Genomic DNA, 23,763 nt, shown 5'->3' with positions numbered 1-23,763 from the left:
AAGCTTTCGAAATGTGGTGCTACAGAAGAATGCTGAAGATTAGATGGGTAGATCGCGTAACTGATGAGCAGGTATTGAATAGAATTGGAGAGAAGAGAAATTTGTGGCACAACTTGAGTAGAAGAAGGGATCGGTTGGCAGGGCATATTCTGAGGCATCAAGGGATCACCAATTTAGTATTGGAGGGCAGCGTGGAGGGTAAAAATCGTAGAGCGAGACCAAGAGATGAATACACTAAACAGATTCAGAAGGATGTAGGTTGCAGTAGGTACTGCGAGATGAAGAACCTTGCACAGGTTCAAAATGGCTCTGAGCACTATGGGACTTAACTTCTGTGGTCATCAGTCCCCTAGAACTTAGAACTACTTAAACCTAACTAACCTAAGGACATCACACACATCCATGCCCGAGGCAGGATTCGAACCTGCGACCGTAGCAGTCCCGCGGTTCCGGACTGCGCGCCTAGAACCACTAGACCACGGCGGCCGGCCCTTGCACAGGATAGAGTAGCATGGAGAGCTGCATCAAACCAGTCTCTGGACTGAAGACCACAACAACAACAACTACTATATTAGATCGTTTGCTTGGAATGCATAATAATTTCGGCAAGTAACGGATTATCCCAGTAGAGGAAATAAAGAGTAGGTTTGCAAATTAACGTCGGTATGACCGGAATCGAGTAAGTCAGTGATTTGAAACGAAGAAAATGAACTTTAACAGTGAAGTTATTGAATCAGTTGAAATTTTTTTTTTTTTTTTAGCTAACGCAAACGGAAAGTACGAGTTGCTGTACCAAAAACATTTAATCAGGGAAATAAAACTGGGTTGTACATTTGTGGAATAGACTGCCATACTCAGAAGTGAATGTGCAGTGTATTGGACGGAAAGACAATAATTACTATGTGCTGCTAGTTATAACCTATGGTAGTGAGACACCTATGGTACTGAGACGTGGAACTAAACAAATAAGCAATAAAAACTAAGGGATGCCCAATAGTTAATGGAAAGAGGCTCAGCAGGAATAAACTGAAGGAACAGAAAGATGAATAAATGTACTGGGGAAGAGATAGGACGTGGGGGAGTCTCAGGAAACAGGTAGAATATATTTGTATGAGTAAAGCTGGATATGAAAAAATGTAGAAAAAATCTTCTTTCAGCAAAGGATGAAAAACTGATGGTAATTAATACTTTGATGTCATTTGCAACTTATTTTAATAATGTGAAGGTACGATATTCTCTCGTGATAAACGTATTGATGACTAACTTATTTGTTTTCTGGGCATGTTAAAAGCGGCTGGGTAAAATATTATTTCTGAATTTAAGAATCTTTCTGGCGATGCTGAGGGAATTGAATTAAGAAATGAGCACTAAAAGTGGTAGACGAGTTTTACTCTTTGGGCAGCAAAGTAACTGATGATGGTCGAAGCAGAGAGGAAATAAAATTGAAGTCGCTATAGCAAAAAAAAACCATTTCTGTAAAGGAGGAATTTGTTAACATCTAATATAAATTAATTATTAGGAAGTTTTTATCTAGGAAAAATTTGGAAATTTGTGGTAAGATCTTATGGGACCAAACTGCTGAAGTCATCGGTCCCTAAGCTTACACACTACTTAATCTAACTTAAACTAACTTACGCTACGGACAACACACACACCCATGCCAGAGGGGGGACTCGAACCTCCGACGGGAGGAGGCGCGCGAACTGTGACAGGACGCCCCATACCGCGCGGCTATCCCGCGCGGCGTTTTTATCTAGAGTCTGGAGCTTGTGCAGAAGTGAAGGCATCAAGGAATCGTCAATTTGGTAATGGAACGAAGGAAGGAGGCTAAAAATTGTAGAGGGAGACGAAGGTTTGAATACAGTAAGCCCGTTCAAAAGTAGGTAGATTGTAATAGTTAAGCAGAGAGGAAAAGGCTTGCACAGGGTTAACTATCATGGAGAGCTACAGCAAATCAGTCTTCGGACTGAAGACCACAACTACAGCAGCAGTTATTTATATGTCTTCTCACATATTTATTGTTAGTAATCTCTCGGCTGTAGGTTTGAAAGCGGAATGTCATGATTTTAAAGCGGTTTCTACATCAAGAAAACCGAGTGTGCTGGTGCTTCATTCAAAGGCGTGGACACTGATGCAGATGTCAACAGCTGATAGCCAGACTGACCTGAACTCCATGTATCCCGGAAGACCGAAGTCTCGACCACGTTGCATGTTGAATGACGCCAGATCTAGACCGAACCTCATTCCAGGCTTCTTAAAGAGGTGGTTGGTCACCTGCAAGAATTGGCAGAAGACATTGCAATCAATATTAGGGCAGTGCTTCTTATTAAAATAAAATGTGTTTTACATCCCGTAAACTTAGGGGAATGAAATTTTCCCAATAACTACAGTCTTACTATCAATAAAGAAATCTCAGGTGTAAGCAGTACTATTTCTTTGGTATTATTCTAGTAACAGGATTAGCGATTCCGACCAGTTGGCTTCATTTCAGTTGTTGCTTAGGAAGATTCGTACGCAAGCGTATCTTAAGCGCAATGGAACTGTTGTGAAGGCAATGAGACATCAGTGGTTAACCTACAGTACCTACACTATGTGATCAAAAGTATCCGGACACATGGCTGAAAGTGACTTACAAGTTTGCGGCGCCACCAATCGTTAATGCTGGAATTCAGTATGGTGTTGGCCCACCCTTAGCCTTGATGACAATTACACTCTCGCAGGCGTACGTTCAATCAGGTGCTGGAAGATTTCTTGGGGAAAGGAAGCCCATTCTTCACGGAGTGCTGCTCTGAAGAAAGGTACTGATTTCGGTCGGTGAGGATGGCACGAAGTCGACATTCCAAAACATCCCAAAGGTGTTCCTTAGGGTTCAGGTCAGTACTCTGTGCAGGCCAGTCCATTACGGGGATGTTATTGACGTGTAACCACTCCGAAATAGGCCATGCATTCTGAGCAAGGTGCTCGATCGTGTTGTAAGAGATCAATCGCCAACCCCGAATTGCTCTTCAACAGTGGGAATCAAGAAGGTGCCTAAAACATCAGTGTAGGCCTGTGCTGCAATAGTGTCACGCAATACAACAAGGGGTGAAAGCCCCCTCTATGAAAAACACGACCACATCATAACACCACCACCTCCGAATTTTACTGTTGGCACTACACACGCTGGCAGATGACGTTGACCGGGCATTCGCCATACCCACACGCTGACATCGGATAGCCACATTGTGTACCGTAATTCGTCACGCCACACAATGTTTTTACACTGTTCAGTCGTCCAGTGTTTACGCTCCTTACACCAAGCGAGGCGTCGTTTGGCATTTACCGGTGCGATGTGTAGCTTATGAGCAGTCGCTCGACCGGGAAATCCAAGTTTTGTCACCTCTCGCCTAACTGTCATAGTACTTGCAGTGGATCCTGGTGCAGTTTGGAATTCCTGTGTGATGGTCTGGATAGATGTCTGCCTATTACACATTACTACCCTCTTCATCTGTCGACGGTCTCTGTCAGTCAACAGACGAGGTCGGCTTGTGCGCTTTTGTGCTGTACGTGTCCCTTCATGTTTCCGTTTTAAATCGGAAACAGTGGATCTAGGGGTGTTTAGAAGTGTGGAAATTTCTCGTACCGAGGTATGACACAAGTGACACCCAATCACCTGACCACGTTCGAAGTCCGTGAGTTGCACGGAGCACCCCATTCTGCTCTCTCACGATGTCTAATGACTACTGAGGTCGCTGATATGGAGTACCTGGCAGCAGGTGGCAGGCACAATGCACCTAATATGAGAGACGTATGTTTTTGGAGGTGTTCGGATATTTTGATCACATAGCGTATATACGTAAAGAGATGAAGGAGTTTAGAAAACAAATTTTTATACCCGAAACACCTCATTCAAACAAAAAGAAGAGCATCAGTGAACGCATGTGATAAAGATGGAAAGCCATAGCATCTGGAACTGAGATGTCTTCTTTTCCGTAGTAAAGAGAAAATAGACTCTTCAGTTGTAGTCTACAATCAATTGTATGAGATTAAAAGCTACGAACTTCTGTAAATGTCACTGGAAACGTGGTACTTGGAAACCTATAGTATAATTAATAAAAATTAAGTATAATATATACAGTAAATTATTTTGATTGTACGTGCGAATTATATTACTGTATAAGTCGGAAGATGTTTAAATTTGCTATTTTGGTTGTTTCCGTTTCTTAAAGTAAAATACGAGGTATATTCATAGAGATTTAATTAGCACTCGCAAGAATGAATTTACGTAATTAATGTTTGCTTGTTTGCAGGTACTTGTCAAACTTTATGACTACCCGTCGAAGTGAAAGTATTGCCTGTAGAACAGAAATAGCAATCCATACGTAAATGTGTGCATTCAAGTAGCGTCGGCACACAATATCGGCGGGTAGTATCGAATATAGTGAGACAGAGGTAGATGGAGGCTTAGACAGTAATAGATGGTACCGACTAGTCAAACTCGAGGACTTCTGGAGTAGTCACCGATCATATAGCTCAGGAGAACACGTAAAAAGGGTTTAATTTGATGAAGGATAATCCTTATTTTTCTTTCCGCGTTAATCTTGATTTGTTTTATTTTAACTATCTTGAATTTCTTCTCTGCATTTATATAGCTTTGTGTAATTACATGTACTAGAAAACATAAAATTTGTAGCTACAAATTATTATATGTATGGCCTGTTTGAGTGTTAGTAGATAATACATAGCAAAAAACAACAGGTAGTAGAGAAAATGAAATTAGTGAAGGGTCTAGAAATCACTTTCAGAATATCTATAAAATTATTCAAGGACCTATACCTTTTAGAGATCCCAGCAACTTTCTATAATTTTCCCTGCAGAAATTTGCGCTTATATCTTGCGGTAAACATACTTCAGTCATTTTGTATTTCAGAGGCTGCATCACCTTACGAAATTGTTTTTTTGTGCATTTTTATTGATCATTTTCTTTCGACAGGCACATGTGCAATTTGCTGGAACGATGTGTCTTGGAGACAACACGGTGTCGACGAGGGATTCCCGAGGAAAGCTAGCCCACGTGTACTAGTAACAAGGACTCCACAATAAATGCGCCAAGGAATTTTAATATTCATTAGGTAGTGGCGTGGCCTGAGGATGGCGGTAATGTGCCGCCAAAACCAGTTGTGTGAGACAATAGAGACATTCTCAAGATACATCTGTGGTGATACTTTTTCTCACACATATCATTAGCTGAAGTCCCTCGGCCATACAATAGGATGGACATCCATACAATGAATAGGATGATTCGGAACTTCTATATAGGAGTGCGCTTCGAAATTCTTTCACGTTATATTTCAAAACTTAAAATTTCTCGTTGACTAATTTCTCTTTGAACTCATTTATAATGGAAGCTGCCGATACTGTACGTCTTCCTGCACAACGGTTAATGAATTGCAAGCCATTCTTCTATACAAAGTTCACTGACAGGGGGTCCCTTGAGTGTGTGGTCGCAAAAGGCCAATGACGTTTACAGCATTCGACGCCTCACGTATTATCTACCATGAAATCACAATATTGGCTGCTAATGGTAAGAGGGGGCGGGACTAGAGGTATCCAATGGTGAGCGCAGTAGGAGGCTGCGGAACATAGTTCAACTGCTCAGTCGACGAGTAATTCACAACACTGCTAGTGGAGTTGATACAAGGCAGAGCAATGGCAACCATAAGCAAAGGAAACTTTGCATTATTCGTGCAGCAACAGTTACCGAAGTTGATATTTCTGCAGAAAGGAACCTAATGAATTTCACAGAGAAATGAGTGGCAGATGAAATATAGTGTTTCTGCAAGATGGAGTTGGTGGAATGTGTGGTGTCGTATACGCCCAACTGTGCGGACAATTGGTATGAGGAGTTCATTGATAACAAGTACAAGTGACACTGAAACAGGTGTCGGGCCTTGCAGTCCATAATCCTTGTCAGACAGGGAGCGGTAAATCCCATCTCCAATGAAACTTAGTAAAGGACAATCGTTGTCGAAGAAGCGGGTACTACACATAATTACGTAAATGGAAGATCATCTGCAGCGTAGCAAAAGAACAATTATAAACAGATTTCGAATAAGTCCGCAGAAATATCACCGGTAGAGCATAAGAAAAAAAGCAGATATTCAAGGGAGGACAAGACGCACTGCGGTATCAGACCGAAAATTTGTAGAAGAGATAAACATACGTACCCCGTCGTTCAGTAAGGAAATTGGTTTTCATCTCCGACCAATCGGTATTTGAAGGGGAAAAGAATATGAATGGAATCCTGGGAATTAGAGGTGCCGAGAGAGATGTATCAAGATCAACCATGCCTTAACGCATTCATATAAAATTATGCCGACTGTTAATCTGGATGATAAATTGGCTGGAAAGTTATTTATTGTGCTGCAAGAAGTTGGAGGTACTCTGCCCCCTACGATTCTTTCTCGCTTGCGTGACCTTGCAAGCGCAGTAGGGAATATTTACGTCACAGCAAGCAAGAATGGGAAAATGGGCGTAAGAGAACTACAACTATGGTATGCCTTTGGCCAATAGCTGGTCAAAATAACTTGCTTTTGCTTGATTCCTGGTCTGTGTATAAAAATTATACTCATTTAGAGCAAACTATTCATACTTTCATATGCAATTCATACCACCTGGAACTACTGAGCAAATTCAGCCGCTGTTTTTTCCCTGCCTATAAAACATATTATCGTACTGTCTGCAGCTACATCTTAAAGGATAGCCAGTTTCACGATAAGCTCCGCGACAGATTGTTTCTCATTGGGTTGCATGCCATCACATTCCATCCGTTCACACAATCCCGTTACACCAAAATGATTCTATATGCATTTTTCAAGAGTCCCGCTCGGTTTGTAACTCCCGGACAGTTCGCCTTCGATCTTGATGGTGCGGACATTTGTGATCACAGTTGTGCGCCATTTTTCATTAGGCGTTCATGGTGCTAGTTAATGTTTTGTTCTGAACATTTCTTGAATGTCGACAATATCCATTTTGCGAAGGACGATCTCTTCACCTCCCGCAAACTCATTTTATGTCACCCTCCATACTCTTATGGCGAGTCATTAGCAGATAGTAATTTCCCTGTCATATCTTTTAACACACACTTTCAAATCAAAATTATTGGTAACATTTTTGAGGAAACACCGATCTTGAAATCTATATAAAATCAGTGAAAAACAATATTAATCGCGATGGTTATTTTATTAAAATGACCGGTTTCGGCGTAGGCTTAGGCCGTCTTAAGACTGCACCATTAGCTGAAGACGATGCGCAGAACAGTCAGTTGACCGCGGTCGCTGGAAATGCTCGTACTGATTTTACACAGTGTGACAGTTATTGAACTGTATGAAATAAAATCGTCATACCTTCCGAACCGTTTGCGTTGGGAAGTTCAAGCTGCTCGGTTGGCCGCGGGGCACGATGGGAAATAGTATGCACATGTTATGGTTTGGTTTAGCGACGACGCCTATTTCATTTGGATGGGTTCGTCAGTAAGCATAACTGGCGCATTTGGGGGACTGAAGAGCAGCATTTCGCGATCGAGAAGTCTCTTCACCCTTAACGGGTGACTGTGTAGTGTGCAGTGTCCAGTTACGGAATAATCGGTGCGATATTCGTTGATGCCATTGTGACTAGCGAACGGTACGTGAAGGTTTTGGAAGATTATTTCATCCCCATTATCCAAAGGTACCCTGATTTCGACAAGATGTGGTTCTTGCAAGTTGGAGCTCGACCCCATCTAAGCAGGACAGTGATGTGCTAGAGGAGCACTTTAGGGGCCCAGAGATCAGTGGCATGGGCCTCGATTGGCCGCCGTATTCCCCGAATCTGAACGCTCGCGACGCCTTTTTGTGATGCTGTATTAAAAACAGAGTGTACAGCAATAAACCCAAAACTACTGCTGAGCTGAAAACAGCCATTCAGGAGGTCATCGACAGCATCGATGTTCCGACACTTCAGCGGGTCATGCAGAATTTCGCTATTCGTCTGCACCACATCATCGCCAAGAGTGGCAGACATGTCGAACATGTCATAACGTAAATCTGAATTTCTGTAGTGACGTTCACATGTTGAATAAAATGTAGTTTGTAACTAGTTACGTTTTTTCTCATATACTTCGATAATTGTCACCCTGTACGTTCAAATCAGTCTTACTAAAGACTGAACTTGCGACCTCGCGCGCAAGGAGTTCCTTGTGAGTAACTGCTGCCGTTCAGTTTGTATGAAACCACGTTATTAACCACAAAGTCCAGGAGGGGAGATGTAGATTGGGATTACATTTCAGCATTTGAATACTCTTGTAGAGTAGGCTGAACAAAATTAAGCAACAGATACTGCATATCGTTACGACTGTCTTTTTATAGGGTAGGACTACATACAGAATTATTCCACAGGATGACACAATGGGACATAACAAAGTTAAAGCGAGCAAAACAAACAACCTTCTGCGTCTCAGTGATGTTGGCAGTCTAGCAACGATCCTTCATCTCTTCGACATTCTTCTCTTACTACCCACAGGATTGTGGCATACCCCATGTGGCTTCTGGAAGGAATGGATAGGAGCCAGAGATCGAGTTTAAGATTTTATGACGTTGTTTCTCCCCCTGCAACGCCTTCGTGATCTGATTTGAAGGCCTTTATCGTGCAGTGTGGTGTTACTACCTACCACCACTTATCTCATAACAAGCTCTTGTGCACTGTTGCATGACTGTAAAATGAGCCATTAAAGCCAGCAGCTGTTTCGGCGCCTGCTGTTCTTACCTCCTGAGTGACGGAGTCGTCGACGGCCTGGGCCACCTGGTTCATGAGGCCCATGAAGTACTCGTCAATCACTCCAGCTCGGTACAGGTCGTACGGCTTGCGGATCAGTTCAGACAGCCGCTTGGACGCTGGAAGCAGACAGAAACTCAGTTTCCGTTATAGAATAAGAAGACGAACTGAGCATACAGAAATACACTGAACAGGCTACAATTAAGAACACTTTATTTTTGGAGACAACTTCGTTTTGCATTTATTTGTAGGACATCGGATGACGAACACAATGAAAACCTGATGATAACTTGGTTCTCATGTTCCTGTTTTAAGCACGCGCAGTGCCATTATATGAATGTGAGTGAAAACTCTAATAAATATCTATGAAATACCGAAATTTTACTAAGCGGTACGACTGCGAATGAATGTGATTTTTGTAACGATTTTGTTCCATACCCTAAATAGAAACATGCTGTAGATTGTTGGCAATAAGTACTGTTGATTGTCACACTAAAGACGAGTAGGATATCAGACAGAGATAAAATAACTTAATATATGTTAGTAACCTGAGGCCCAAACATAAAATGAGTCGAGTGAAGTTCGTGAGTTTTCCATTAGTAATTAAGATTTCCATTAGCAATTAAGCCGATTCAAATGGCACTTGGATTTAAAAGTGACCTTATGGGTGCTGTAATACTGATACGTTGTGGACGACTTGTTGAGATTACTTATTATGAAACAGGCGATAGCACACAAGAACAGGACAGGACAGAACTGTTATACAGTTTAGGACTGTTTAATGATATATATCTTATATGAACCGGTAGATAATAATCTGTACGAAGTTTTGCGTGTGAACAAACACAATCAAGGCCAAAATCGCTCCAGGAAGGCCATTTGAAACTCATGTTTGGGGCCGTTGAAGCGTACGAAATACCTTCTGACTTCTTTATCACTGCAGACGACATATTGGTCGACAATTACATACTGAAAATAAAACGAGGAAAACAGCCGACTGAGCAAAGGGAAAGCAGGAAGCGATGGTGACTGTGTCTATACCTATATCCACATCTGTATACCGACAGCCACCTTACGGTGTGTAACGGAGGGTACTTTGTGTACCATTTTCACGTTCCCCGTTTTCTGTTCCAGATTTGAATGGTCCGGTGTGTGAGTTTGAACCTCTCTAATTTTGCGTTCGCGGTCTTATTTGCGATATGTAGGTAGCGGGGAGAAATATGTTGTCTGATTGTTCTAGAACTTACGCTCTCGGATCTTTCAACCGCACCCTGATCCAAAATGCCTCCGCTGCAGTGTCGGCCAGTGGGCTGAGCATCTCCGTAACGGTTTCGCGCTTACTAAACGAACTTGTAACGAGACGTGCTACTCTTCTCTGGACTTTCTCTATTTCCTCTGTCAGTCCTATCTAGTACAGATCCAAGACTCAACAGCAATATTCAAGTACTGGTCGAAGGAGTGGTTTGTAAGCCACATACCCGATGATGGACCACATTTCCTGAGGATTCTTCCCATGAATCACAGTTTGGCATCTGCCATACATGCATTTAGTTTTGTGTGGTCGCTCCACTTTATACTGCGTGGTACTCACTCTTCTATATATTTCATTAATGTCACTTCTTTCACTGATTGCTCTGCAACTGTGTAATCATACAATAAAGGGTCTTTCCGCCTATTGGCAATACGTTACATTCGTTTACCATGAAGCCCTACTGCCAATCCCTGCATCAACCATCGATCATCTGCAGGTCATTCAACATTTCAGTAAAATTCTCTAGAGTCTTCTCTGTATACAACAGCATCATCCGCAAAAACTGTTAAGGAACTTTCGAAGTTATTCACAGGGCCAGTTACACACACACACATAAAAAAGAGTTTTGCATCACCTCGGTTCTGAGAGTTCCGGAACCTGTACAGAAAATTGGAATAGAGATCAACATAAACATCATTTCCGCCCTTTTTATTGCTAATGAAAACCATACATTGCATGTTGTACCACCATACAGCGAGACCTTCAGAGATGGGGGTCCAGATTGCTGTACACACCAGTACCTCTAATACCCAGTAGCACGTCCTCTTGCATTGATGCATGCCTGTATTCGTCGTGGCACACTATCCAGAAGTTCATGAAGGCACTGTTGGTCCAGATTGTCCAATTCCCCAACGGCGATTCGGCGTAGATCCCTCAGAGTGGTTGGTGGGTCACGTCGTCCATAAACAGCCCTTTTCAATCTATCCCAGGCGTGTTCGAAAGCGTTCATGTCTGGAGAACTTGCTGGCCACTCTAGTCGAGCGATGTCGTTATCCTAAAGGAAGTAATTCACTAGATGTGCACGATGACGGAGCGAATTGTTGTCCATGAAGACGAATGCCTCGCCAATATGCTGCCGATATGGTTGGAGGATGGCATTCACATATTGTACAGCCCCACATAATGCCACTCCAAAACAGCAGGGAACCTCCACCTTGCTGCACTCTCTGGACAGTGTGTCTAAGGCGTTCAGTCTGACCGGGTTGCCTCCAAACACGTCTCCGACGATTGTCTCGTTGAAAGCATATGCGACACTCATCGGTGAAGATAACGTGATGCCAATCCTGAGCGGTCCATTCGGCATGTTGTTGGGCCAATCTGTACCGCGCTGCCTGGTGTCGTGATTGCAAAGATGGACCTCGCCATGGACGTCGGGAGTGAAGTTGCGCATCATGCAGCCTATTGCGCACAGTTTGAGTCATAACACGGCACCCTGTGGCTGCACGAAAAGCATTATTCAACAAGGTGGCGTTGCTGTCAGGGTTCCTCCGAGCCATAATCCATAGGTACCGGTCATGCACTTCAGTAGTAGCCCTTTGGCAGCCTGAGCGAGGCATATCCTGTCTCTCTGTGTCTCCTCCATGTCCGAATAACATCGCTTTCGTTCACTCCGAGACGTCTGGACACTTCCCTTGTTGAGAGCCCTTCCTGGCACGAAGTAACAATGCGGACGATATCGAACGCGGTATTGACCGTCTACGCATGGTTGAACTACAGACAACACGAGCCATGTACCTCCATCATGGTGGAATGACTGGAACTGATCGGCTGCCGGACCCCCGACGTCTAATAGGCGCTGTTCATGCGTGGTTGTTTACATCTTTGGGCGGGTTTAGTGACATCTTTGAACAGTCAAAGGGACTGTGTCTGTGATACAACATCCACGGGCAACGTCTATCTTCAGGAGTTCTGGGAACCGGGGTTATGCAAAACTTTTCTTGATGTGTGTATTTTTTGAATTGTAATGGTCTATTGATATCAGACCTACATCAGAGTTTCACCCATGTGTAAAAGTATGATTTATGTATTTATGACCGTAGCGATGGTTTTATTTAGTGTCAGCAGCAGATGGATAATGCTGTGATAGTGTTCAGGGAACGGATGAATGCTAACTGCCTCGACATATCGCCTCATAAATCAGCTGCGTGCGTATATACAAGACATACGCTTAACGAAACAAGAAATATAATATTAAGATTCTGTATATTCGCGGTCAGAAGAATGGCCAAGTATTAGGGCTTTACATCGATCATAAGCTAAAATGGCCCCATCACATTAATCGTGTAATTAAAAAATGTGAATGTGCCATAAGCATACTTCGGCCTGTGGCAGACGTTTGCTGGAGCATACGCAAGAATCTGCATTAACATACTATATATCGAGAGCTAAAAAAACCTTATGTGGATTACGGATGCATCTATTTCTGTTCAGCAACGCAACATGCATTAGAGAGCCTCGATAAGCTAGCAGAATCTGTGCTGGAGAATTCAAATTGACTCCAACTAATGCTTTGCTGGTGGAAATAAATGAAATGCCATTAGAACTACTAAGGAAATACATTATTGTCAAATTCCTCTTGAAATGTCTTCACTTCTTAAATGACAATTTATTAGCACAGATTAGATATCTCACTGCAGAGTGCTATACAGGCAAGTATTGGATTAAGAAGAAACTATCTCCCTCATCAGAATTTTAATTCAATACATCGTCTTTCCGTGAATACGTCGGCACTTCCCAAAATACAAGCTGCTTCAATACGCCCTACGCTAACAACTTAGTCAAGCTGAATATCAAGACACACGCCTTCCACACAGGGAAGATTCACTGAATGGGAAGGTTTTAGCTGACAGCGTAGCAGCATGGCCATCACCAAGGCAGATGTACACAGATGGGTCTAAACAAAAAGAAGGAGCAGGAAGTGCATTCATAGACGGCAAGACTAATAGAGGAGACAAATTCAAGGTGCCGGAAGTTGCAGCAATACTTAGTGTAAAACTCCTAAAGATTTCAGAGGGACGTAAATACCAAAAGAAGTACAAGAAGAAACAGTCATAATTTTATCAGACTCACGCTCTGCACTGATGCTATTAAAATGCTACGACGCCAGCAATACCAAAAAGTAAGTGCTATGTCGTATTCTAGATACAGTGCAGGTTTCCTGTGTAAATATGGCGACCGCCATGTTATGGGTGAAAGCGCGCAGCGGAATAACAAGAAATGAAAAATTAGATACTCTGGCCAGGAAACCGTATGCACTGCTTCAGTGAAATACTATAAAAAGCTACCCGACGAAATTCTTCAAAACATAAGGACTATAATTAGGGTCCGATGGAATGAAAATCTGTAACAGATTTACGAAATTAAAGGGAGACACAAAGCTACAATGTTTTCTAATCTCACATAATTTCCTTGGTACCAAAACTGCAGATACGACGGAAACTTTATATTGAGAATGGAACGACTTCGCTTCAATCACGGGAGATTCCGACAACATATCTACGTCCTCAACATGGTCATATCTTCGTTTGTGGATGATACAGCGAGAAAGATGTTCCTTTCGGCTGAAACAACGAAATTATTACAGCATATCATGAACTCTGGAAATGTTTTGCCTACAAACATTAAAACCATTTTAGCAACAGAAGACATAAAACTGTGTAAGCTCGTATACGATTTTATAACAGAGGGTCAAATAAGACAATAGGAAGAGAGAGTTTGTTACAGCTTGATATATCAGATATGTTAGCTTACTTATGTCGGTTACTTAATTTTAAAAGGATGTAAGAGACAAGTGTTGTTTTTTATGGACTGAGGTTGGCTGTGTTTGTGATGCCCGAAAGCCATTAATAAATTTAAAACAATGTGGTCCTATAGCACTCGCTTGGAGTATGCCCGAAGTTACTGTTACGTCAGAATTTTATCTCGGTTGAGGATGATATGCTGTGGTCTGTTAGCTAGAAACTCTTCAATCCAATCACCCAGCTATACTCATAATTCGTAAGTTTTTACTTTGTGAAATTCACAGGTTACAATCATTACTGAATACTTGAAAAACTGTAAAACATTATCTTACTTTTTGCGCAGTGTTTAGACAACGAGTTTAAGAGGAAACAAAATTAGCGCCTAAAATGTGCTCTTGCATCAGGAGACTGTGTCTGCTCACACATGGGGCTTTTGGAAGTAACAGCCCTTGGAATGAGATTGGAAATACTGTAGTACTATAATACAAGACCATGACTTTCTTTCTATTTGAAAATGTGAGCAAGGTGGGACGAAAAGAAGAAATTTCCCTCAGACGAAAAATGTCTTACTTCTCGCGATTTCTGACAGGAGCTCTTTATTCGTTCAAAGTAACGAGTTCCATCAATAGCGGGTCTCATATTGATTCCATATTTCTAGATTTCAGAAGGCTTTTGACACCGTTACTCAAGAGCGGCTTCTAATCAGATTGCGTGCCTACGGAATATCGTTTCTGTTGTGCTACTGGATTCGTGTCCGTCTCGATAGCTGAGTGGTCAGAGTGACGGATTGCCGTCCTAAGGGCCTGGGTTCGATTCCCGGCTGGGTCGGAGATTATCTCCGCCCAGGGACTGAGTGTTGTGTTGTCTTCATCATCATTTCATCCCCATCCGGTGCGCAGGTCGCCCAATGTGGAGTCGAATGTAATAGACCTGCAACAAGGCGGCCGGACCAGCCCCGCAAGGGGCCTTCCGGCCAATGACACCAAACGCTCATTTCCATTACTGGATTCGTGATTTACTGGCAGAAACGTCACAGTGCTTAGTAATCGATGGAAAAACTTCGAGTAAAACATAATTGATATCCAGTGTTCCCCAAGGAAGTGTTGTAGCTCTGCTGTTCTCAATCTACGTAAACGATTTAGGAGACAATCTGAGCAGCTTCTTAGATTGTTTGCAGATGATTCTGTTATTTACAGTTTGTATTGTGTTGTACTGTATTGAACCGGGAACCTAGAAAAGACGGAGAGCCTTCGTCCCGCCGTAGCCCTCAGTGGTTTACAACCCCACAACAGGCCACAGCAGTCCACCCGCCCCACACCGAACCAAGGGTTATTGTGCGGTTAGGCCACCAGTAACCTCCCCCCCCCCCCCCCCCCCCCCCGCGCTACCCGGGAACGTCACATGCCAGACGAGTGTAACCCCAAATGTTTGCGATGTAGAGTAATTATGGTGTACGCGTACGTGGAAAAAGTGTTTGCGCATCATTTGCCGACATAGTGTAACTGAGGCGGAATAGGGGGAACCAGCCCGCATTCGCCGAGGCAGATGGAAAACCGCCTTAAAAACCATCCACAGGCTGGCCGGCATACCGGACCTCGACACTAATCCGCCGGGTGGTTTCGTGCCGGTGACCAGCACACCTTCCCGCTCGGGAAGCAGCGCGTTAGACCGCGCGGCTAGCCGGGCGGGCCATTTACCGTTTAGTAAAGTCATCAACAGATCAAACCAATTGCAAAATGACTTAGACACGATATCGGCATGGTGTGAAAAGTGGCAATTATCTCTCAATAAGGAAAAATGTGAGGTCATCCATATGAGTACGAAAAGAAATCCGCTAAAATACGGTTACATGATGCCTCAGACAAACCCAAAGGCTGTCAATTCAGCTACATCCTAGGAATTGCAATTTAAACTGGAGCGATCATGTAGGTGATGCTGTGGGGAAGGCAAATCGAAGACTGCATTTTATTGTTAGAATGCTTAGAAGATGCAACTCTACGATTGTTTGCCCTCTGTTAGAGTATTGCTATGCTGTATGGGATAGAATTGACGGAAGACATCGAATAAGCTCAAAGAAGGGTAGTTCTTTCCGTATTATCGTGTAGTATGGGAAAGAGTGTTCAAGTATATGATAAGCGAGTTGGGATAGCAATCGTTAAAAAAAAGGTGTTTTTCCTCGCGGCAAGAGCTTTTCACGAAATTTCAATATCCAATATTCTCCTCCAAATGAGAAAATATTTGGTTGAAACCCATTTACATAGGGAGAAATGGTCATTGTAATAAAATACAAGAAATAAATGCTTACATGGCGGCTGGTCCCGGCGGAGGTTCGAGTCCTCCCTCGGGCATGGGTGTGTGTGTTTGTCCTTAGGATAATTTCGGTTAAGTAGTGTGTAAGCTTAGGGACTGATGACCTTAGCAGTTAAGTCCCATAAGATTTCACACACATTTGAATATTTTTTTGCTTACATGGAAAAATTTAAGTGTTTGTTTTTCCCACACACTGTTGGTAGAGGTGGGCCAGGAATGGCTTCGTTACTTATTTTAAAACACGCGAACTAACAGCACAACACTTCATTCCTTACTTAATGGCTACTTGCATATCCTTCACCCGTTTTAGACCTCAACGTATACAAAACGATCTTCATGGAAAAATGAAACGTGAAATTTCCGTTCTCACTTTTCGACCGAGTCTGATAGACCCTTAAGTTTTTAATTTAATGAATTAAAAATAAAAAGACTACACACAGAAATTACACTAATCGTTTTTGTTAAACTACTTTGTAAGACACAATGTGTCCGCATTTACCCTCAGTTAGAACGGAAATAAGTAACTTGAGTCAATTTCTTTGATTCGTGCGGTTTTATTGTCTCTGGCGTAATACGGCGGCACAATAACAACTCATTCAAGCAAGCCATGCGATATTGAGATGGAAAACAAGCGTGGCCAAAAAAATCTTGGACATTAATAACGCGGCACTAGACGGATTGTGGCACGCTGGAATCTGGCGGAATGAGGTGTCACACTACTGCAATGTGCACACTTTGTAGCTAATACTCGTATTAGATGGGTAAGATTGGCAGTGGCTGGACAAGAAACACTAATATCCTAAGTCTTCCTACTTCTGCTAAATCAGAACAAGGAAACCCAAAGTTCTGGAAAAGTTCGACAAAGTAGTATCCGCGTTGTAAATGATCAGTTTTCAGAGTTGCAAACGAATATCTTTTTCCAAGGCAATGCTAAAATCCTATAGGACCAAAAGTACTGAGATCAATGGATATTAAGTTTAGAAAGCACATTGGTTTTCACAAAATAAAATTGTTTACAATGTTTTTATTAAAGTTACCAATCCACCCTCGTACATAGAGTACAATGTCCCTTATGTAAAGAGTGCGACTGAACATGGTGGCGATAATTCCAAAGTATATATTTGTGAGTGGTGTAAGGTGATGAAGCTGTACCTCGCACATAACAGGATACGGTGAAATGTTTTCAGATTAACAGTTTGTACTACAGTGAGCTGAAAGACCTGGGAGACTGGGCGAGTGAGAAAAGGTTATGTGGCAAAGGAGCTTAACAGCCAGCTTAAAGATGCAATACTTGAAATTCTGTCAGCTTCAACCAGAACAAAGTTGTATCAAGTAGCAGGCTTTCTACTTAACTAAATGCAAAGTAGCGTGTACTTCCTGCAGCCTTTCTGGAATGTGATAAGAATAACTGAATAAAGGAATTCAGCAGGACACGCAATCTGATAAATTTCACTGCGCGATTTTCGCACAGCTACTCTCGACGCTGGATCATTTCAATGGAGAAGGGCTGTGTGAGAACAAAATATTGTTTAGGGAGGTTGTATAGGACGCGTCCGTGATTGGTACTCGCAGACTGCAAGATGAGGGTTGTAACATAAGCTCGTGTGATAAATACACAGAATAGTGTAGAGTACACGAAGATAAATCAACATGTAATATACAAGTGCTAAGAATAATTTCTTAGATATGTATTGCTGTCAGTCGCGTTACATATTTTGTTTTAATTTAACATCCTGCTGCGCGTTTAAGCTTGTTTTGCTGATCAGGCGTTTTATGTTGCATACAAGAGATTACTGAAGTTACTGAAATAGTCTAAAAATTATCAGATAATGTACGTTTAATTTATAATCTTGATGGAGTCTCGTCTTGTGAGAAAATTGGTTCGGAGCGAGGGAAAGGGGAGGCGAAAAAGTGACGTCCTATGGTGTCAGCTGTTGTTGTTATTATCGTTGTGACGTTGGGCTGATCTCATTGATTGTACAAGCCTGTATTGGACGCATGGAGATATTGTGACATCAGTTGGTATGTTGCATTAATTATATAACCTTCCTTCTGTCAGTCAAATGTTGTAGTTACGATTTCTACGTTCTAAGCTTCATTTGTCACTATTTACCGGCCAAACCACTACAAAATATTGCAGAACTGTATCGATCTATCACGAAATACGTGATAAATGAAACTCGGGACGTCGTAAGTCAAACCTCTGACATGCGGGGAGAATGTTAAATAATTTATGTAACATATTAGCTGATGCCAAAATATCTACGTGAATCCAGTATAGTGTGAGATATATAAGTTAAGGTCCTTAGTCGCAGTGTATCACAGGTGAGCATATTCATTTGTATCGACAATGTAGGAAGTAACTGTTGAAGTGTCAACAATGTAGGAGTACAAGGGTGCCGATGCGTGCCAGCGTTAATTACAGTTTTCTTGTATGTACAGTTGTCTTGGCCTGACACGCTTTTGCTTTTAATGTTAGAACCACTCTGTCGAACGTCGTACACAAGTCATGTTACTCTTAAGAAATTATTCAGCGGCATATGATATTTGAGTCTCGAAAAATTACTAAAAGAAGCAAGTCAACATCTATCGTGCTACTTCTGTTATTAATTAACTGATGAGTCCTCAGAACTGAAGTGATATACAGGATGTTGGGTGTTGAAAAAAATGTAATCCTGAGTTTGAGAGATAGTATTATGGACCAAAACGAGCCATAAATGTCCAGTAGACATGAGCCCTAAAATGCACACCTTAAGATTAATCTTCGCTACTGTGAAACACATGTTTTCTATTCAAGCTCCTTGTTATTACGGACAACCCACAGAACATGAATAAACGCACGAGGACACATTCCTCTATTATCGTCCGTGAATAAAGAGAGTAGTGAACGTATGTTAGCATTACTGTAAATCGTATTCAGAGTTTTGGGTAGCTGCAGCGAATGCATTAGTTGCAATGAAACCAGTTAGTGTTTGGTAAGTATGTGAAATTCTTTTACATTGTACTTCTATCTTTGAAGTAACTACTGTAATGGAGGCCTAGTATTCGGCATGGGAAATGCCGTAAAAACATTTCAGAAACCCATCACAACGCAGCCTGGTTCGATTAGAACAAATGAATGCGCTGCACTTGCCCGTGCCAGACTTCACGCAGGCCGAGTGTGCGGACCTCGTACGGGCCAACGCTCACAATCAGCCTGTCTCGGCTTTGCTCGTTACTTTCCGGGAGTACACGGTACAGCGCCACACTTCATTTAGTACTGCTGTGTGACATTTTTCGATCGGCACAACTCTCTTCACTTCGGCAGGATCGTGGTGTCAGCGCTGTTAACCCTTTTCTATTTGTTCGTGGTACGAAGGAAGTTCACATGTCTCGTGGCTGTTTGCACAAAACGAGACGATCTACCGATCTATCGTCACAAGTCTTTAAAATGATTGGGAGTAGCAAAAGAGAGGGGTAAGAACTCTCTATATAAATTTTGCAGTCGCATAAGCGATGCGTACTGCAAATTTGCTGTGAAACAACATTACAATACCATGAACCAATAACATTTGGTTCACAAGGAAAGAGCAAAAAATTACAATGATCGGCAGATGGAAGTCATTGTTCTGTACATCAATAAGCACTTTCTGCTAAATTTGCAGGATTGCAGCACATAAACAAATCGGTGGTGTGAACAGAAAAATTTATGAAGTCATTCGTATTATTCCACAGTCAGTTACAACGGGTTTTGATGAAACTGAAAAAAATATGGAGATTTTATATGATACTGCAAAGTGCGTTGGTTAAGTCGAGGGCAATGCCTGGAACGATTTTTCAATTTAAAACATGCTATTGCTGAATTCATGAAGGAAAAAGGAGTGCAGGAACGAATCTTAAAATATGTGAAATGGATTGCAGATCTCACATTTTAAGTGGAATTGATTGCACACTGCCCACAGTAAGACGTTGCAAGTTGAGAAACAACTTATTTCTTATATGGTGCGGACGCATTCAAAAAGAAAATCTCGCTGTGGAAGGGACAACCGAGGCGTTAAGGAAAATGCGATGTTGGAAGAGTCCATTCCAGCCTTGAAAGAATTATGAGGATAGTTTGGCTGGTTCAAATGGCTCTGAGCACTATGGGACTCAACTGCTGAGGTCATTAGTCCCCTAGAACTTAGAACTAGTTAAACCTAACTATCCTAAGGACATCACAAACATCCATGCCCGAGGCAGGATTCGAACCTGCGACCGTAGCGGTCTTGCAGTTCCAGACTGCAGCGCGTTTAACCGCACGGCCACTTCGACCGGCGAGGATAGTTTCCTAAGAGTTTTGAGGACGCTGGCAATATTACAGCTGGTTTTGAGCTATTTTCTAGACTGTTTGAAAGCGCCCCTGTACATGTGTAGATTTAATTGATTGACCTGGCATGTCCTGATTTAATGACAAGTCTTTTTATGTTAAAACTATTCAGGACGTCTATATTGCTTTACTCAGGTAGAATTTCCACGTCTCCATAATGAGGTTGCAAAAGTGCTACACCATTTCGATTACAAAACTAAAGAAGTCACCGTTAAATGGCAACCTGAGTGCAAAAATCTGTGAAAATTGTCTGTGTCTGTCCGTATGCTGATAGTCGGTGCCACATAAAAATTATCTTCTATCTTGAGTGCGCCAAAAAGAATTTAATAATACTGAAAATTTGTTTTGTTTGTAATCTATGTTGTTGAGAAATGTGAAATATAAAACCAAGTTGTATGCAGTGCGATTCCACTGCCATTTAAATGCAGTGTGGTCGCTGTTGCTGCCCCTCCTCCCTCTTTGCGCTCAGGCAGCATGATGTGGCGATGGGGGAAGTGTGCACCAGACTGAGCGGTTTGCCACTCGTATCAGAGCATGGCTCTTGAGCCGAAATCTTGGCAACCCTTGGTCTACAGTAACAACACTAACAGATGTTTACTGCTTGCTGGATCTATGAACGATAGCAGAGGAATGTGTCTACATTTGTTTACTGCATTATGTTGGGCGTCGGTAATGTTAAAGAATTTGCAGTAGAATAGCTGTGTCTCCCAATAGCGAAGATGGAAAGTGCTCATAGCTCTTGAAGTGTGCATGTTACAGCCCATGTTTGCCGTACATTCTTTCTTGTTTGGTTCATACAACCATTTCACAAAACACGGAATACCTTTTTAGCGCTCGTAATATTGTATTCTATGTATTTTGGAAGCTAAGGAGATGCTAACAACAGGCTTGCAAGACTACACTACGCATAATTTGTACGTTATCAAATGGGTAATTTTAGTCACTTAAGTAACTTTTATTTTCTTAAGCAGGGAACATAAGACGTCCAATGATGAGAAAAACATGTTCGAAATACACGATAAAGCGTTCAACTGAAACAAAATGAATAATGAAAGTAGCAGCAGTACAACACAAATAGTCTGTTTGTAAGAGTGACAGTAACTACATTCCGTGCCATAGCCACTGTTAAATAAAACGTTACGAATTAGGACTAGAAAGGGTTTTAGGTATCCTAATCAATACAGTGGGAGGTGCAGCAGAGACAGAGTGTGAGCGTGGTTACCGATGAACCTGTGGGCCTTGCTCCAGCGCTCGACGGCGGTGGGCAGCAGCGAGTGCGCGAACCGGAAGGCGGCGCCGGCGAACGCGTCGATCACGCCTGGGTTCACGTTCGGGTCGTAGCCGTCCCAGTAGCCCTGCAACACAAGCACAGTGCAGTGAAAAAAAGAAAAGATACAGGTAGAGCCCACATAGTCGAATCACATTGTTATGACATCTGGCGTCGTTGTTGCAACTGACACAGTGCCGTAGACAACTGTCCTCATAATTGAGAAGAGGAGGCTTCAAGTCGCCGTCCAAGCATCATGATTCCGATTTTCCATAGGCTCATTACATTTCAAAATTTACGTCATCGGGACGATTGACCTTCCTTCTTTGTTCCTTCTGATTGTAAGGATATGAAATGTATCGACACTTTAATCACGGGTGGTATTGTAAGAAACGTACACATAAATATATCGAGAGAAAAGTATCGACATCTTGAGGTATCGATACTTATTTCTGAGAGAAAGACTTGATAATCTCTATCGGCTCCAATCACTCCACCTTTGTTTTTAAAAGCTATCAACAATAGAAAGAGACAGTCGAATCTTACAAGTTTTAAATACAATAAAACGAGCGTTAAATCAAATAATGCTTTTACTTTTCTTACAAATTACAAAATTTAAAAGTTTTGAGCTTTAAATATAGAATTAGGTTATATAAAAAAACCAGCTGAATAGTGTCCAAAAATAAATACATTAGATCATAGATAAACTTCAAAAATGGTTCAAATGGCTCCGAGCACTATGGGACTTAACTTCTGAGGTCATCAGTCCCCTAGAACTTAGAAGTACTTAAACCTAACTAACCTAAGGACAGCACACACATCCATGCCCGAGGCAGGATTCGAACCTGCGACCGTAGCGGTCGCGCAGTTCCAGACTGTAGCGCCTAGAACCGCTCGGCCACTCCGGCCGGCCATAGATAAACTTCCCATCCTTACTCGTTACAGCACTTCTAAAACGACATTTTACCCAGTCGTTTCGCTGGTGAGCTGTTACGTGACTTTGACAACGCACCGCCTGGCTTTAAAAATAATCACCCAGAGAGCACTGATGTGGGTAGGAATGCCAGGTAGCCGTTGCTTAGCTTGGAGGGGTGTCATTTTTTAATAACGTAATTTTTGAACCCTGTTACCTCAAAACTGTATATTTAAAAAAAAAAAATTGGCTTCTTTCTTCTGTCCTTGTCGTCTCGTATTTATACTAACAAATATGTGGTACGTTCCTATGGGACCAAACTGCTGAGGTCATCGATCCGTATGTTTAAATGGCTCTGAGCACTATGGGACTTAACATCTGAGGTCAGCAGTCCCCTAGACTTAGACCTACTTAAACCTAACTAACCTAAGGACTTCACACACACCCACTCCCGAAGCAGGATTCGAACCAGCGGCCGTAGCAGCAGCGCGGTTCCGGACTGAAGCGCCTAGAACCGCTCGGCCACAGGGACCGGTCCGTACGCTTACACACTACTTAATCTAACTTAGCTAAGGACAACATACACACCCATGCCCGAGGGAGGACTCAGACCTCCGACGGAGGGAGCCACGCGAACGGTGACAAGGCGACTAAGACCTCGCGGCCACTAACAAATATGCACCGCTTTATTCACTCTCTTATTATGTCTTTATTCACTCTCTTATTATGTTGATAAACAAATAATTTTATCTTGCTGTTTTGGTGAGGAGTTTTCCCAAAAGCTTTTTGATTTATGAAGTCTTTCCGGAAGACTTCAAACTTTTGGAACAGATTCCGCATCTCACTTCATTGTTATCCACTTTATTAAATTACTGCCAATTGCACTTCTGTTAGACGTCGTTGTGGCTGCTGATTCGGTAATTCTTGCACTTAAACTGTTTTAGACGAAAAAAGGAATGAAAAACAAGTAAGTCGAACCGTGAAATAAAGGGGATTCCAGGTGAAGGAAACATCGTCAAGTATGGAGAAGCGTCGCCAATGTTTAGTACATAAACGTAGCTATACGTTTTCGATATTAAGAGCAAA

At 42.2% G+C, this 23,763-nt stretch overlaps 1 protein-coding gene across 1 annotated transcript in view; it reads right to left on the bottom strand.

The window, feature by feature from the left end:
• Window positions 1-23,763, bottom strand: part of LOC124795817 (peroxidase-like) — a 285,537-nt gene that overhangs the window by 24,915 nt on the left and 236,859 nt on the right. Inside the window, exons 12-14 of the mRNA XM_047259901.1 lie at window positions 21,720-21,852; window positions 8,782-8,909; window positions 2,165-2,274 (exon numbers count right to left, since the gene is read on the bottom strand). Of these exons, the coding sequence (XP_047115857.1) occupies window positions 2,165-2,274; window positions 8,782-8,909; window positions 21,720-21,852 (371 nt within the window). The remainder of the gene's footprint in view (window positions 1-2,164; window positions 2,275-8,781; window positions 8,910-21,719; window positions 21,853-23,763) is intronic.

Source organism: Schistocerca piceifrons, chromosome 1 (genome assembly GCF_021461385.2).
Source record: "Schistocerca piceifrons isolate TAMUIC-IGC-003096 chromosome 1, iqSchPice1.1, whole genome shotgun sequence".
Lineage (NCBI taxonomy): Eukaryota > Metazoa > Arthropoda > Insecta > Orthoptera > Acrididae > Schistocerca > Schistocerca piceifrons.
Note: the sequence above shows the minus strand (reverse complement) of the source record. Positions and strands in the feature narration are given on the sequence as shown.